Genomic DNA, 14,916 nt, shown 5'->3' with positions numbered 1-14,916 from the left:
CACCTTTGAGTGAGGGGCTTCAACTAATAGGGAAAGTGGTCTGACCCAGAAACCCAGTGATGGTGCAGAAGAGGAGCCCCTGGCAGCGCAGAGGAAAGCTGAACAGGAAAAGTGGCTTCCAGAGGAGGCTGGCCTAGTACCCAGTATTTTTCCCCCCCAACTCAGTATTTATAATTTACACCAAGCATATCAAACTCTCGACCCGCAGGCCGCACGCCTCATTAATTTGGTCTGTGTTCGCCTTTGAGTTTGACATGCAAGTGACCAACATGTTTCCCCACTCTTCCCTGGCCAATTCCGTCTCACCCCTCAGGGCTGAGCTCAGCTCAGCCGTCACCTCCTCCGACCCTGGCTGGTTAGAGACCCCTCCTTGAGGCTCCCTCAGGCTCTCTGCTTCTCCTCCAGAGCACCTCCTATCCCACCTGGCACAGTCCTGCCTGAGTACCTGTGGATCCTAGAGCATCTTCATAAACATCATGGGTTCTGAGGTGAGCCACATCTCAGATCTCACCTCTCTGAGCTTCCTCAGTCAACTGGGGACACTGATGACATTAACACACTGGGCAGCTGGAGGGAATAAATGATGTGCTTGCATGCACCGTCTCTCTGTGTGCTCAGATGCCATGCCTGGCACGAAAAAAGGGCTAGAAAATGAGAAGCTGTTGTCACATCTCCCTCTCTACTGCTGGACTATGAAATTGATATCAGGGGGGTGGGGAGACTGCAGATCTCATGCATTCCTGTGTCCCCAGTGTGCGCATCGAGCACATGGGAGGTGCCTAATAAGTGATGGCTGAATCAATTCATATCAGATTGGTGTGAACAGATACATAGACTTAGCGTTTCTTAGTAACTACTATACATTTTGTACACATTACATCTCATAATGTTAACGAATTCATATAGCAGTTATAAATGTAAGTTAATATACGTTGCAAATGACTCATACATAAGTACATAAACACATACACCAGTCATTTCTTCTTCTTTTTTTTCCCCCCCAGAGTTAATGCCACTGTTCTTCTCTCTGTTGAGAGGCAAGAAAATGTTGAAGTAATGCAACTTATCCAGCCACTGAATAGGCTGGCTAGAATTGGCACAAACTCCAAATTACCCTTGCATACACTGTCCCCCCTGCCTGGCCATGAGCACAGTCAAGCAAGGTCTACGGGTATGGCCCCCGTCATTTCTTGAGCACCTATTAAGGACAAGATTGCTTAATGCATTAATTCTCAATATCATGAATTCAGGTGTAAATCAAGCATGTCAAACTCAAAGGCTAACACAGGCCAAATAAATGAGGCATGCAACCTACGGATCGAGAGTTTGATATGCTTGGTGTAAATTATAAATACTGGGTTGGGGGGGAAAAATACTGAGTTGACATGAGTTACAAATGAGTTTTCAATATGTGCAAAGTGCTTAGCACAGAGCTTGGCACACAGTAGGTACAAAATATTGTGACCAATTCCTATATGAGAAGCAGGGTAGCTTAGTGATTAAAAGCTCGGCTTCTGGAGCAAAACTGCCCTTACAGCCCTGTGACCTTGAGCCTCCATTCCCTCGTCTATAAAATGAGAGTAATCGTAGTGCCCACCCCAGAGTAAGAGTTGTGAAGAGTAAGTTAACAAATGTTAGGTGCTTGTAACAGAGGCCGGCACATAGTAGGAGCTACATGAAGTTGGCTGTAATTATTCCCTCTGGTTTTTTTTGTGTTTTTTTTTTTTTTTTAATTTTTTATTGATTTTTTACAGAGAGGAAGGGAGAGGGATAGAGTTAGAAACATTGATGAGAGAGAAACATCAATCAGCTGCCTCTTGCACACCCCCTACTGGGGATGTGTCCACAACCAAGGTACATGCCCTTGACCGGAATCAAACCTGGGAGCCTTCAGTCCGCAGGCCGAGGCTCTATCCACTGAGCCAAGCCGGTTAGGGCTCCCTCTGGTCTTTACAATGAACGGGAGGAATGAATTTGGTTTCATTTCTTCCCATCTGAAGGGGGCATGCATTGCTTTAACAAATCTATAGTGAGGGCCTTCTGTATGCCAGGCGGTGTTCTAGGCGCAGGGCATGGAGCAGTGAACTCCGCAAATGGCAAGTCCTGTCCCCACAGAGTTCACTGTGCAGCGGGAGGAGAAAGGAAATGAAACAAATGAGTATGGATTATGTGGAGGTAGGTGCCTTTGCTCACGGGGCACGCTTGAAAGAAGGTAGTGAGCCACAGGAGTTGGCTGAGAGAACAGCTTTCCAGGCTGAGGGAACAGCAGCTGCAAAGCCCCTGAGGCAGAAGTGGGCTCAGAGAGGTGACAGAAAACCAGCCAGTAGGTGGCAGAGGAAGGGGCATCTGCTGGGCCTAACTCCAGGCCTGTCCTCCTCCCTCTTCACTCTGTCAGGCCCATATTAAGGTGACCAGACGTCCTGATTTTTAACAATTTGTCCCTCGTCCCGCACATTTTTAAAAAGTCCCGATTTTTGGAAAGAATCTTTTAAATCTTTTGGACTTTTTAAAAATATATATATTTTATTGATTTTTACACAGAGAGGAATTGAGAGGGATAGAGAGTTAGAAACGTCGATGAGAGAGATACATCGATCAGCTGCCTCTTGCACCCCCCCCTCCCCCACTGGAGATGTACCCGCAACCAAGGTACGTGCCCTTGACCGGAATCGAACCTGGGACCTTTCAGTCTGCAGGCCGACGCTCTATCCACTGAGCCAAACCGGTTTCGGCTCTTTTGGACTTTTTTAAAACGCCGCGGGATGTGGGACAAATTGTTAAAAATCAGGGCTGTCCCGCCAAAAGCAGGACGTCTGGTCACCTTAGTGTACACGCCTCCAGAACCAGGACCCTGTCCCTCTGAGGCTCAGGCTGAGCAAGCCCGGGCGGAGGCGGCCGGTACAAGAGTAAACTTAAACTTCTACACCAAGAGAGGGTGCTTGTGAGGGCAGCATCGCCTGCTCTGAGCCACAGGGACATGCCGGACCGAACTGCTGGGGGCCAGGCGGGTGGGGCTCTGGGGGCCGGAGTATGGAAGCCACGAGCTTGGCCACAGAGGCCCCTTGTGAGCGGGCACAGAGGTCCATTGAGAGTCCCCCCAACCCTGGCCCCTGGCCTCAGCCCCACGGCACGGAGAGGGTGAGGAGGCCAGGCCTCTGCCCAGGAATGTGACCGCTCCACAAAGCCCCTTTCTCCGAGGGCCTGGGAAGGGCACGGACCCTCCAGCCTGACCCCACCCCGGCGTTTTTGCAAACCAGGGTAGGTCAGGGCGAGCCCTTCCCTCCTTCACCCTGGGTGTGTCCCTGCAGCCGGAGCCCGAGGGCTGGGGCAGGTGAGGCCTGTCTGTTTCAGGAACCAGCCTCCAGAGCTGAGGGTGCTGGAAGGGGGGGGTGCTGCCAGAGCTGCGAGTGCTCACTGGGTGCCTGCCCAGGCCAGCCCTCTCCCTCCTAGTCCTCATCCTGACCCCATCTGGAGAGCTCACTCGGAGCCAGAGGCTGGAGGGACAGGAGGCCCAGAGCTGCCTTGCACCCAGGTGGGGGTGTGGAATGCAATCTACCCTCTTACTCCCCACGCTCACTCCCTGCTCACCAGAGCTCCCTCACAAACCCAGGCCCCTGAAACCCAGCCCTGGGTCCCATAGGTGGGCCCATGACCAGCTGGTCCTCAGGTGGATGCAAGTTGCCTCCAGGGCCTTCCCCTCCAGAGGTCACCACACTCATCCCTGCCCACCCAGTACCCCATGGGGACGACACCAGGCCTAGATGGGGCCTAACTGCATCCTGGGCAGGGCAGGGGAGAAGGTGGGCCGGCTGGGGAAGGGCTTTAAGTGTGACAAAGTGCAAGCTGGGGAGGAAGAGATGAGGAAGGAAAAGGAGTGAGAAGGGAGAGCTGGGAGAGAGGGTGTGGAGGGAGAGAGAGAACGCGTCTACCAGGCTGGCAAGTCACTTACTGAGAGGAGACGCCTCATCAGGCTCCGAGACCATCATGCCAGACAGGGGGGGCCCAGGGCCTGCAGAGTGGAGCAGCGGAGAGGGAGGCAAGGAGGGGCAGGCACAGCAAGGCAGGTGGGGAGGACCAAAGGGAGAGACAGACATGAATTGAGAAAGAAGACAACAGACGGGGGTGGGGAGGGAGGGGAACAACAGAGACACAGAGAGATGCAGACCGAGACATGGAGAAAGTGGGAGGAGAATGAGAGGTGAGACAAAGGCAGAAGGAAGGGAGGCAAAGACAGAGGCACATGGGGGCAGAGGAGGCAAGCCAACGAGGAAGACAGACAGAGTGAGACAGAAGGATGAGGCACAGAGCACGAAAGAGACAGCCCAGGCAGGGGAGGAGCGGAGCAGGAGAGACATGGAGACAGGAAAGACAGAGAGACAGGTCAGAAAGTGGAAAGAAATTGGATGAGCGGAAGTGGGCAGGGGCTGTCAAGGACGGGCACGCGGGAAGGGGTGGGGACAGGGCTGGGGCAGAGCCCGGCCAGAGGGAAGAGAAGGTAGGTGCCATCTCTGAGGCTACATTCCGGGGTCTGGATTGGCCCAGGGCCCAGGCAGGGGGCACAGCCGGGGGTGGCCCCATCACGGCCAGCATGGCCCTCGCTCAGCAGCACGGGGAGGGCAGGGCTGAAGAATGCATGCTGAGCCCCTGGGAACCAGACACACCTGCTGCCTCCCCGGCTAAGATTCAGCCCAGCTGCATGGAGCTGGCCCAGAGGCAGCGGGCGGTGCCAGGGCTTGGGCCTGGAAGATCTAAAGCCCGACATCTTCCCACGGATCAGCCATATCCGAGAGGAAGGGGCCCTACGCTCAGGCCCTTCCCAGCTGCTACTGCCCATCCCAACCCTTCTCCCACCCTGGCCTCTCCTGCCCTCACAGCGGCTTCTCATGGGGGCATGGGCTGGTAAACAACTCAGAGTGGGCCAAGCTGCTGCAGTGGGCAGCCCCATGGGAGGGGCTATAGATATCCCAAGTGGACAGGGTGGACCGGACCAGGCCCTTCACTTGCAGGCCTGGCTTGGCAAGAGGCAGCTCCCAGGGCTGCATCAGCCCAGGCCATTCTGGGACGTGAGCTTGGCACCCACTTGGCACCCACTCCCGGGCCAGCCCAGCTCCCAGGCATCCTTAGCCCTGCAGAGGCAGTCTCTGAGTCCCAGGAGCCTGGAGGTCACAGTCAGGAGTACTCCGCCCACTGGCCAACCCTCCTGTTTGCACTGGCTTAGGTGGGATTGCCACCCGCTGGCATTTGGATGCCCCTGAGATGCCAGCTGAAGGGAGTTGACCTCACCCCTGGAGATGCCCAGGCCAGACTCGCCCCAGGCCTCCCAGTGTGGGCAGCACTGGGTGGTGGGGGGAATGTCCAGTGGTCAGGCTGAGCCGAGTCCTACCCTTGGCTCCGATCACAGAGTGCCCAGCACTGGCTCCCAGAGGTCAGTGGGGACTCTCTGGAGCTGCTGGGACCAGTGACCAGCTAGTCCCTTCTCTACCCAGCATCCTAGGGTGGGAGGGAGCAGGGACTCTGAGCCCCCATCCCAGTGCTGGGCCAGCCCCTGCTCTGGCTGGCACTTAGTGTGCTGGCAGAGTGGGCAGCTGACAGAGCTCCTGATTCCTTTTCCTCTGTGAAGCCCAGCCCTCTTCCCTACCTGGGAGCCCTTAGCTTCCCAGAGATGACCTGCCCTAAGGCAGGGTTCCCTCCCATGTCCCAGGTGAGGATGACTCCCTCCTTCATCCCCCCATCAGCTCTGTTGGCCAGCCCTATGCCACACAGCCCCTCTGGCTGCCCACCCTGCTGGGGTCCTGGCCTGCAGCGGTCCCCAGGGAGACTCAGGAAGAACGTCACAGCTCAGCTGCCCTGGGAAGTGAGGATTTTGCTTTGAATGCTGAGCAGCTGGCTTTCAGTCCCTATCAGAACCGGGCATTCCTTATCTATAGCCATACCACCCTGAATGTGCCTGATCTCCTGGCCACGGAACCGGGTATTTCCTGGCACAGGCAAGCACAGAGCCTGGCCATGCACGACCTTGCAGGCACCTGCACACAGCTGTCACTTAGGAGGGACAAGGCCACCTTCACAGCAGGACCAAGGACCCAGAGATAGGGCCTCTGTGGCCGGGAAGACCTGCTCTGGACTTCCCCATCCTCTAGGATGGACCAGCAACTTACCCATCTGGAAGTCCCCGCTGCCCACGTCTCCACTGCCCAGGCCATCTGTAAGCAAAAGAGAGACTTGTTCAGCAGCGATATTTGGTGAATAGTAACTACTGGGTGTCAGGCCCCAGCCTGGGGAGGCCTGGCCTGGAGAGAGGGTGTGGGCCCAGGGTTCTGGGGGAGAGGGGCCAGGCCGGACTGGCCTCCAGGGGAGGACAGGAGGAGACGGAATAGGGCAGGAACTGTCCCCCCACCGTCCCCATCGCTCCTGCCCATCCTTCCTAGGAGGGGACTGCGCGGCAGAGGAGCTGCCCCTAGCCCAGGGTCACCAGGTTGTGAGTGGAGAATCCTGGGGTCCGTGGATCAGGGCTCAGGACATACACAGCTCTCAGCCCGTCTTTTGAGGCACAACCTTGGGCAAGCTTCTTGAGGCCTCTTTAGGGCCTGGTGGGGACAACCTGATTCTGCCCCTCACTCCCTCCACTCCCGGCCCCTGGAATCCTCTGCCCACCTCCGGAGGCTTCGTCAGCCAGTAAGTCCTCGTCGTCAGAAAGGTCTGAGTTACTCCAGCCAGCCCGGCCCGCCGTGACCGTCTCCGCGTCCTCAGGCAGGGACACGCCATCATACGCCCTCAGTCCGTGGATCACCTGCGGGGAAACCACACAGACGACTGTGTCACACGCTCCAGCTCCTGCCACGCCCAGGACCCCTCCCCTCCCTTCAGGAGGGACCCGGAGTCGCACCGCAAAGCCCTCCGGGGTTAAGTCAGATGTGGTTTGGCTAAAAGAGTCAGGCTGGGGCTGAATCACTACTTTCGACTCAGCTTCCCCAAACTTCATGAGCCCCTTGAGGCCCCAGAGCCCAACCCTGCGAATCCACGACGTCTGAATTAATCCTCAAATCCACAGACAATAAAAGTAAAATCACTTGGGTACGTGAAGACTCTTCTTCGTTTGGAGATACCCAGGACACGGGTTAGTGGGTAGGGGGACAGAGGCAGGTAAAGGGTGAGCTGGAGACAGAGGCAGAAACTGAGGGTGAGCTGTTGCCTCCAGCAGCAGCTCCCAGCCAGGCCAGCTTGGCCACCTCCTTCTGCCTCAGTCTGGCCTCCAGATCTCCAGGCCACAGCGAGCGCATTCCAGCCACGCTGGAGAAGTAGTTCTGGAGAGGATGGGACCCAGCAGCTGGGCTGAATGGGGGCAGGTCAGGCATGGTGTCAACTCCACGTGACCTCAGGCTGCTGCTGAGCCCAGCGCATGCTCCGTGAGGGGCTGCTGAGACCCTGCACCCCGCAGGCCGGAGCAGAAGGGCCCCAGCAGCCATCACACCTGCCTGCCACAGGGGTGGGCGTGGGAGGGAAAGCCTCTTTCCCTTAGACAAGATCAAGATTTTTCCAAATGACTAATACCAAATCACTCAGAGGAAAGCAAACCCAGCAGAGCCCCCTCCCCTGACCAGTGTGCACGGATTTGCTGTGACCCCATAATGCACGTCCAGGCAGAGATGGCCGGGCAGGAGTGCCTCATGGCCTGCTCTGGCCTCGGCCCCTCGGGGGAGCCCAGCCCGGCCGGAAGGAAGTGGTCTTGCTTGTGGAAACAAAGTGTGGCAGCAGGAGAGAGGCACAGGGAGGAGAAAGAAATCGAAGATACAGCCTGTCCCTCTCCTCCCGCACCCCAACTCCACAGTCCATGTCCTGGAGACTCTGGTCTTGTCTCACCTTGGCCCCTCTGTCCAAATGCCCTTCCTCCCTTTGTTTATCGGGCTAAGTTCAACTGTCCTCCAAAATTCAGCTAAACATCATCTCCTTTAACTGCTCACAAATAAAAAGGAACAAATTGCGGACGTGCACGGCCACGCGGATGAACCTCTAGCACACTGTGCTAAGTGAAAGCAGCCAACACAAAGGACTATGGGAAAAAGTCTAATCTACAGTGATAGGAAGATCAGTAGTTGCCTGGCACCGGGGAGGAGGGCGAGGGGGTGGGGGGGGGTCGGCCAGGAAGGGGCATGAGGGAGCCTTTTGGACCGATGGTTCCCTGGGTACATACATATCCTCCTCATTACTGAACTGTACACTTGAAATGGTGGATTTGTTGTATAGCTCAATAAAGATGACTAAAAAAGAAAACCTCTGTGAGACTTGCCCTGACTCCTTGCCTTTCCCTGCCACCTGCACCCCCAGGCTGGGCTCTGGGCTCGCCCTGTAATCGCCTGTACCTCTGCTGAAATAGAAGCACCTTGAAGGCAGGGACTGTGATGAATTCATCTCGAACTTCTCAGTGCCTGTATCCAATAAATACTCAATGAATGAATGAATGAACGGACAAAAATTCATCTATTAATTCTAGAAGCTTTCCGGAGATGACTTGCTTTGGAGGGTGCACAAACCGCCCCCACAGTCTGTATGCATCTCCGTTCCTAGGCGGGGAGCCTGCGGGAGGTCCGGGCTGAGTGCCATTTGGTCATCTTTGTGTTCGCAGTGCTACCAAACCTCGTGTAAGGCCTGCATGCTGACTTTATCCTCTACTATGGCCTAAGGGCCCCCCCCCCCCGCCAAGCCATGGGCAAACAACTCCTATTCCTTCTCCTCCCTGTATCCTTGCCCTCTGGAAAAGAGTGCTCAGTGACCTTCTGGGCTGGGCCGTGAGGTTCGCATCCAGGAGTGAGACATGGATTCCTGGGCTGTTTCTCAGAGCCACTGAGTCAGGCTCCCTCGCCTCAGGCCAGCGGGTTACAGTTATGGATGCTCCAGGGGATTCGCACACTCACCGGTTAGGAATCCCAGGACCATCCCCATCCCAGGGGTTCTCCCTCCTCCCCTGGATGGAAGTGTGGGTGCTGAGCACACCCTGACTGACCTAAAGGGGGGGGTGCGCGTGGAGAATGAGGCTAGCGCTGGTACAGGGGCTATTGACACTGGGCAGAGGGGCTTAGAGGGGCAGGCGATGGCTCTCTCTGTGTGTCACTGACAAACCCTCCTTCTTCCCAGGCAAGCAAGGCCGAGGAGGGCTGCGGGAGCCACAGGGATTCCTGGCACCCCTAGACGCCAGGACGCTGTCTGGAAAAGGAGAACTCTGGTGAGCAAGGTCCAGAGCTTCTCTCAGGGAGGGGCTTGGGACCGGACAGGAAATAGCAAAGTGAGATTCATCCTGGAAAAAATGTCAGGAACACACATCTGCAGGGAGAGAGGAGAGAGAATCAGAGCGTTTTGGGCCTGGAAACGGGCCCTCCACATGCCCTTGCTTGCAGCCTCTCTCCAGGACCCAAGGCTCTGGGGTCAGATCAGGGCCTGCAGCAAGGGCCACGCCAGAAGAGCGGAGACTTCGCTTTGCGCAAAGCTGAAGATCAAAAGGTCCTAGCAGCTGCATTTCACATCTGGGAGGGGAGGAGGAGCCAGCCGGAAAGAGGCTTCGGAAAGAGACTTGCCCGTAGAAGGGAACTTGGATTCAGACCTGGGAAGTCCAGGGTCTGCTTGCGGAAGAAAAGGAGCTAATTTATGGGGCACTTACTATGCACCAGACACTCCTTTAGGACTTTGATGTGTTAACTCAGGTTATAGGCGTTAACCAGGCCCTCTGTGAAGATGGGGAAAGGAGCAGACCAGGCCACCTGCTGGTAGACCTGGGTGGCAGAGCTGGAATCGGAACCCTGAAGGTCTGGCACCAAAGGCTAAGCACTTACCACTGCACCACACTGCCTCTGTAACCCGGGATGTGCAATGAGCCCAACTCACTGAGAGGTCACTGAGAGTCACTCCTGCAAAGCCTCTCAACCACACTGCCTTTACAGAGCATTTCCGAGGCCCGTGTCATCTGACCCTGACCATGACCCCCGAAGTGGCTGAGCAGATGTGAATGGCCCCCTTTCACAGAAGGAAAGTTGCCCAAGATCAGAACCGGGATCCCAAGCGCCCTGCTCATCAGGAAAGGAGTAGGGCGGGGTGGGGTGAGGCTGGGCCAGGAAGACCAGGGCTAGCTGGTCCCCATCCCCAACCTAACCAGTTCCCAGGGTGGATCCCAGCGACCTGGGCCCCTGGGACAGAGCCTGAGATCCCGAGGAGGGCCCTCAGAGACGTGAATGTCAAAGGCAGAAATAGAAGCCAGAAATAGAAGTCTCAGGCTGTGACTTCCTCCCAGAGGAACCCGGTACTTGGGGAAGGACGGTGGGCCAGAGAGGAGGTGTCCAGAAGACAGACGGGGGCCAGCGAGGAAGGAGCCAGGCAGAGGCAGCTTTTTCAGACCCTGCAGGTTCCTGTGGAGGAAATGCGGGCAGCTGACTCATGCAGGCCAAGGTCAGAGGACTGTTCTGTGTGCTGAGAACAATTGTTTAGGATGGGGGTGTGGGTGGGGTGACCCCCCACCTCCCAATGAGCATAGGAGGGTTTGGGGGTGGGAATTATAATATAACAGATCGACAGGGGACCTCTGAGAAGCACCCGCTCCTGAGGCTGGGTGTGTCCAGGCCTCCTGGCGAGGATGTGGGTGGACGAGCTCCAGGTCTAAGTTCTACAGAGGCTTTTGGGGGCAAGAGACAGAGGCTGGGCGCTCTTCCGGCCTAAGGATACAGAGGGAGGCAGGGGGGGCTGGGAGAGCATGGAAGTGAAGGTCAGGCCGTTAGAGAAGAGTACGAACGTTAGAGAAGGTATGGGGTTCAAGGAGAGGTATAGATCCAGGTATAGGAAGTAGGTTTTAAAAGTTTAAGAGGACTGAGGGCCCTGTGAAGGATATGTGTGTAGGTAAGAATTTCCGGAACTGCTAAGATCAGAGCTGTAGGAAGATGGCGCACAGTGAAGAGATGACAATAAGAACAGTCAGATCCATACATTCTCCCATTCGCAGTTGGAAAATCAGAAACGGTTTAAAATCTCCGTATCCTTTTATGTCTGTTCCTTTTGGATGGCTATGAGAAAATGCTATCACTCTCAAACTGGTTCCCAGAAAACTATATTGTGTAAAAATGTGTTTCTTTTTGTTTGTTTTTATTTCAGAGAGGAAGGGAGAGGAAGAGAGAGAGACAGAAACATCAATGAGAGGAAATCATTGGTTGGCTGCCTTCTGCACGCCCCACACTGGGGACCAAGCCCGCAACCCGGAACGTGCCCCGACCGGAATCGAACCCGGGACCCTTCAGTCCGCAGGCCAATGCTCTAACCACTGAGGCAAACCGGGCAGGGCTGTGTTTCTTCTTTTACCTATGTACCTTTAGTATAAATTATATTATCTAAGCATTCATTAGATAGTCATATAATAAAGAATAACAATAAGAAGAAAAAAAAAAACAGTAAGACACTCCATGGAGGGCTTTCTCCATCCCAGCAGCCGGGAGGGTTGGCAATACAAGGCCACTATCCCTCATGTGCAATAGGAGAAATCCAAGGCGCTTGCTCTGAAAACCAAGAGCGTGTGTGTTTTTAAATAAGTTTATAACAAGCTCATTAGCTACCAAGCCCTGACCTGAACTGACATGAAGCTATTAATAGCTTATTCACTCCGCTTCGGGTGAACAGTTTTGCTGCAGCAATAGCGATGTGTTTGATTGTGAGGTGTCGTCCCAGATTCTACCGATGTCACATCATAGCTGGCATGTGCTCTATGTCACCTTTCTCGGGTTTGAAAACTTCTGAATTCCAAAACACGTCTGACCGCAAGGATTTCAATGGCGAGACCCAGCTTGTGCTGCTATTTCCATTTCGTAGATGAGGAAACCGACACCCAGGAAGGGTCAGCTGAGTCAATGGGCTCCCAGTCTGTGAGGCACTGCGCATGGTCCCTGTCTACAGTGAGGGCTCGGTGAACAGGAAGTGGTACCACCTAGTGGGTCCGGGTAGAGGTGAGGGGGGCAGGGGAATGTGGGGTGTGGGCTCAGGCCTAGGGTCAACCTCCAGGTGTCGGGGGACGGGAGGGATGTGGCTCTGCCGCCCAGGCCCCGGGCTGGCGGGACAGGCAGGGCACTGACTGGGGGTGACAACAAAGCTTCGTTCCAAGGCTCAAACTGTCTGTCTGCTCCGAGGCCGACTCTGAAACCACCGCTGAGCACTTCAACCTCAGACTTCTCCAGAGACATTCTTCACATGCCTTGGGCAACCAGCCCGCCCTCCCCGCCATGGCCTGGGCCGAGGCTGAGCCCCCTGCCGCCCCCGCAGCCCGGCAGAGGTCTAAGCTCCGCAGTCCCTAGGGTGGCTGCAGCTGCCCAGGGCGAGGCTCCAGGCATCTGGGCCGGAGTGAGCTCACCCCATCGAAATCCAGTGTGGGGGTGAGGGACAACGGGCCCCTGCCTGCCCACCTGCCTCCTGCCAGCAAAGACTCTGCCTCGGTGGCCCCTCCCCTGTGCCTGGCAGAGGAGCCAGCAGATGCTGTGACCCACAGCCCCCAATTCCCTGGGACACTGAACCCCCAGACAAGTCCCCCAACCGTCCTCTCTGATGCAGGCTCCCAGGTGACCCCACAGTGCTCTCTATACCGTTACAACCCAGAGATAGGGTCAAGGTGCCCTGCCCTCCCCCTCTCCGCCCAGGCCCTGTCCATGGACAGCAAACGGCAAAAAGGAAGGAATCTGTTGGGGCAGCACTTTGTTGTACAAACGGCCGGGGGCGGGAGAGCCAGACACAAAGGCCAGAAGGCCGTTAATCCCCTGGCAGGCCGAGAGGGGCGCCGGGCCGGAAAGAAGGTGCCACGGCCTCCGAGGGCATGCCTGCCCTGCCCGTGCCGCCCGGGAGGCCTGCCAGCAATCCACGCTCCGGCTCCCAAGATGGCAGCACCTTCCCGGCCAGGTGGCCAGGAGGAACGATGATCCCAGAATAAGAAGGGCCGAGGCTCGGGTGCTCCCGCTGAGATAAGGCCTTTGCGGGTGCAGGCGCTAAGTTCCACTCGAGGCTTCTAGCTCACGCAAATCCGCAGCCTCCTGAGGCAGACACACTGGCGCCCACAGATTCTCCAGGTAAGAACCCAAGGCTCAGGGAAGTGAAGGCCTCACAGCTGAGGCCTCTCTCTTGGCTGTGGCTGGCTCGGAGGCTCTGACCCCTGCCCTCTAAACTCATCCCGAGGCCTAGGACCTGGAAAGGCTGCCTTTCAGCCAGGGCCTAGGCAGGCGTCTTCAAACTACGGCCCGCGGGCCACATGCGGCCCACAGAGGAGTCTGATCCGGCCCGCCAGGTTTTTTGGGCAGTGAGCGCAGCCAAGGTGTTACAGTAGGAATTAGTAGTTCATATAGTCCGGCCCTCCAGCTCTCTGAGGGACCGTGATCTGGCCCCCACTTTAAAAAGTTTGAGGTCCCCTACAGGGACACCGCGGGCCCAGTAGAGCCTTAGACAGAGACCAGGAGACAGAAGCAGGGATGTGGGATTCCTTGTCCCAGTTCTGCCCCGAACTCACCACGTGGCCTTCGACAAGCTCCTTGTCACCCTCCCCCTTTTAAAAAAAAAAAAAATATATATATATATATTTTTTATTGATTTTTTACAGAGAGGAAGGGAGAGGGATAGAAGGTTAGAAACATTGATGAGAGAGAAACATCGATCAGCTGCCTCTTGCACACCCCCTACTGGGGATGTGCCCGCAACCAAGGTACATGCCCTTGACCAGAATCAAACCTGGGACCTTTCAGTCCACAGGCCGACGCTCCATCCACTGAGCCAAACCGATTTTGGCCACCCTCCCCTTTTAGCAAAGGGTGGCAAGCCCCTGCGATATGTGCTAGGCTTCCCCGCCCCCCGCCCCCGCCCATGTGAAGAGAAAGTTTCAGGAGGGCAGTGACTTTCATGCGTTTTGATCTCTGCTGCATCTCTGGGGCAGAAAGCACATACTAGGTGCTCAGTTAGTACCTGCGGACACAGACAGACTGCACGATCGAAAGAACAAACCTAGGGTGCGGGTGAGCTGCTCTGGGAAGCATGGCTGGAAAACTCTGAGTCTGTCTACTGGCAGCCCTTTCCCAGGTGGGCCTGACACGGTCCCTGCTCTGAAGGTCCCTCTAAGGTAGCTGGGGTGTGCCCTCTCACAGGCCTGCTCCTGCCATGACTGAGCAAGAGCGCTTAGTCCCTCAGGCCCAGAGAGAGGCAGCTAGGGGTGCAGAGGGCAGACTCTGCTCAGACAACCTGACTCTAGGCCTCAGCCTTCTCATCTGTTAAAAAAAAATAAAAAAATAGGGCCCTAATTGGTTTGGCTCAGTGGATAGGGTGTCAGCCTGTGAACTGAAGGGTCCCAGGCTCGATTCCGGTCAAGGGCATGTTCCTTGGTTGTGGGCACATCCCCAGTAGGGAGTGTGCAGGAGGCGGCTGATCTATGTTTCTAACTCTCTATCCCTCTCCCTACCTCTGTGTAAAAAAGCAATAAAAAATATATATTTTAAAAAAGGGGGGGATAATCAACCAGACCTGCCGGATCAGGTTTAATTTCAGTCACTCTGACCTTTCCTTACCGAGCACCTGCTATGAGCTGGGAAGTAGACAGGCACACGAAGAGCTCTGAAGAGGAAGGACGGGGCTGGGGGAGCCCGGAGGAGGGACCCCTCGCTCGGTGAGGCAGGGGGGAAGCTTCCCAGAGGGGGTGACCATGCTGTAGGGTGAAGGAGGAGGAGAAGTGTGTGCTAGGCAGAGGGGAGGGCACAGGCTGAGGCTGAGGCGGGACAGTGCTCGGCACGGTCGAGCGGCTGGAAGCCTGGAGCAGTGGGCACGGCGTGCCAGGTGGCAGAGGATCAGAGGGACCAGCTCTGAATGGTCTTTTCACTTAGTGAGCGGGGCCCTTGGCCATGCTGTCGCCATGTGCTAACCGGAGCC

General features: G+C 56.1%; 1 protein-coding gene and 1 non-coding gene across 15 annotated transcripts in view; both read right to left on the bottom strand.

The window, feature by feature from the left end:
* The window catches only part of HSPG2 (heparan sulfate proteoglycan 2), a 102,054-nt gene that overhangs the window by 61,098 nt on the left and 26,040 nt on the right, over positions 1–14,916 (bottom strand). For 13 of the 14 annotated variants that reach the window (XM_045585047.1, XM_045585054.1, XM_045585056.1 and 10 more), the window contains exons 2-3: positions 6,655–6,790; positions 6,159–6,203 (exon numbers count right to left, since the gene is read on the bottom strand). In XM_045585047.1, coding sequence (XP_045441003.1) covers positions 6,159–6,203; positions 6,655–6,790 — 181 coding nt within the window. Of the gene's footprint in view, positions 1–6,158; positions 6,204–6,654; positions 6,791–13,513; positions 13,545–14,916 lie in introns of those variants that run through there. The other variant, XM_045585053.1, reaches the window with a different exon arrangement.
* Positions 1,044–1,179, bottom strand: LOC118725141. Its single transcript, XR_004989882.1, has one exon. It is a non-coding gene; the product is annotated as a small nucleolar RNA SNORA58 (small nucleolar RNA).

Source organism: Pipistrellus kuhlii, unplaced genomic scaffold, assembly GCF_014108245.1.
Source record: "Pipistrellus kuhlii isolate mPipKuh1 unplaced genomic scaffold, mPipKuh1.p scaffold_m20_p_2, whole genome shotgun sequence".
Classification (NCBI taxonomy): Eukaryota; Metazoa; Chordata; class Mammalia; order Chiroptera; family Vespertilionidae; genus Pipistrellus; species Pipistrellus kuhlii.
The sequence above is the reverse complement of the archived record's forward strand: the minus strand, read 5'-3'. Positions and strand labels throughout refer to the sequence as shown.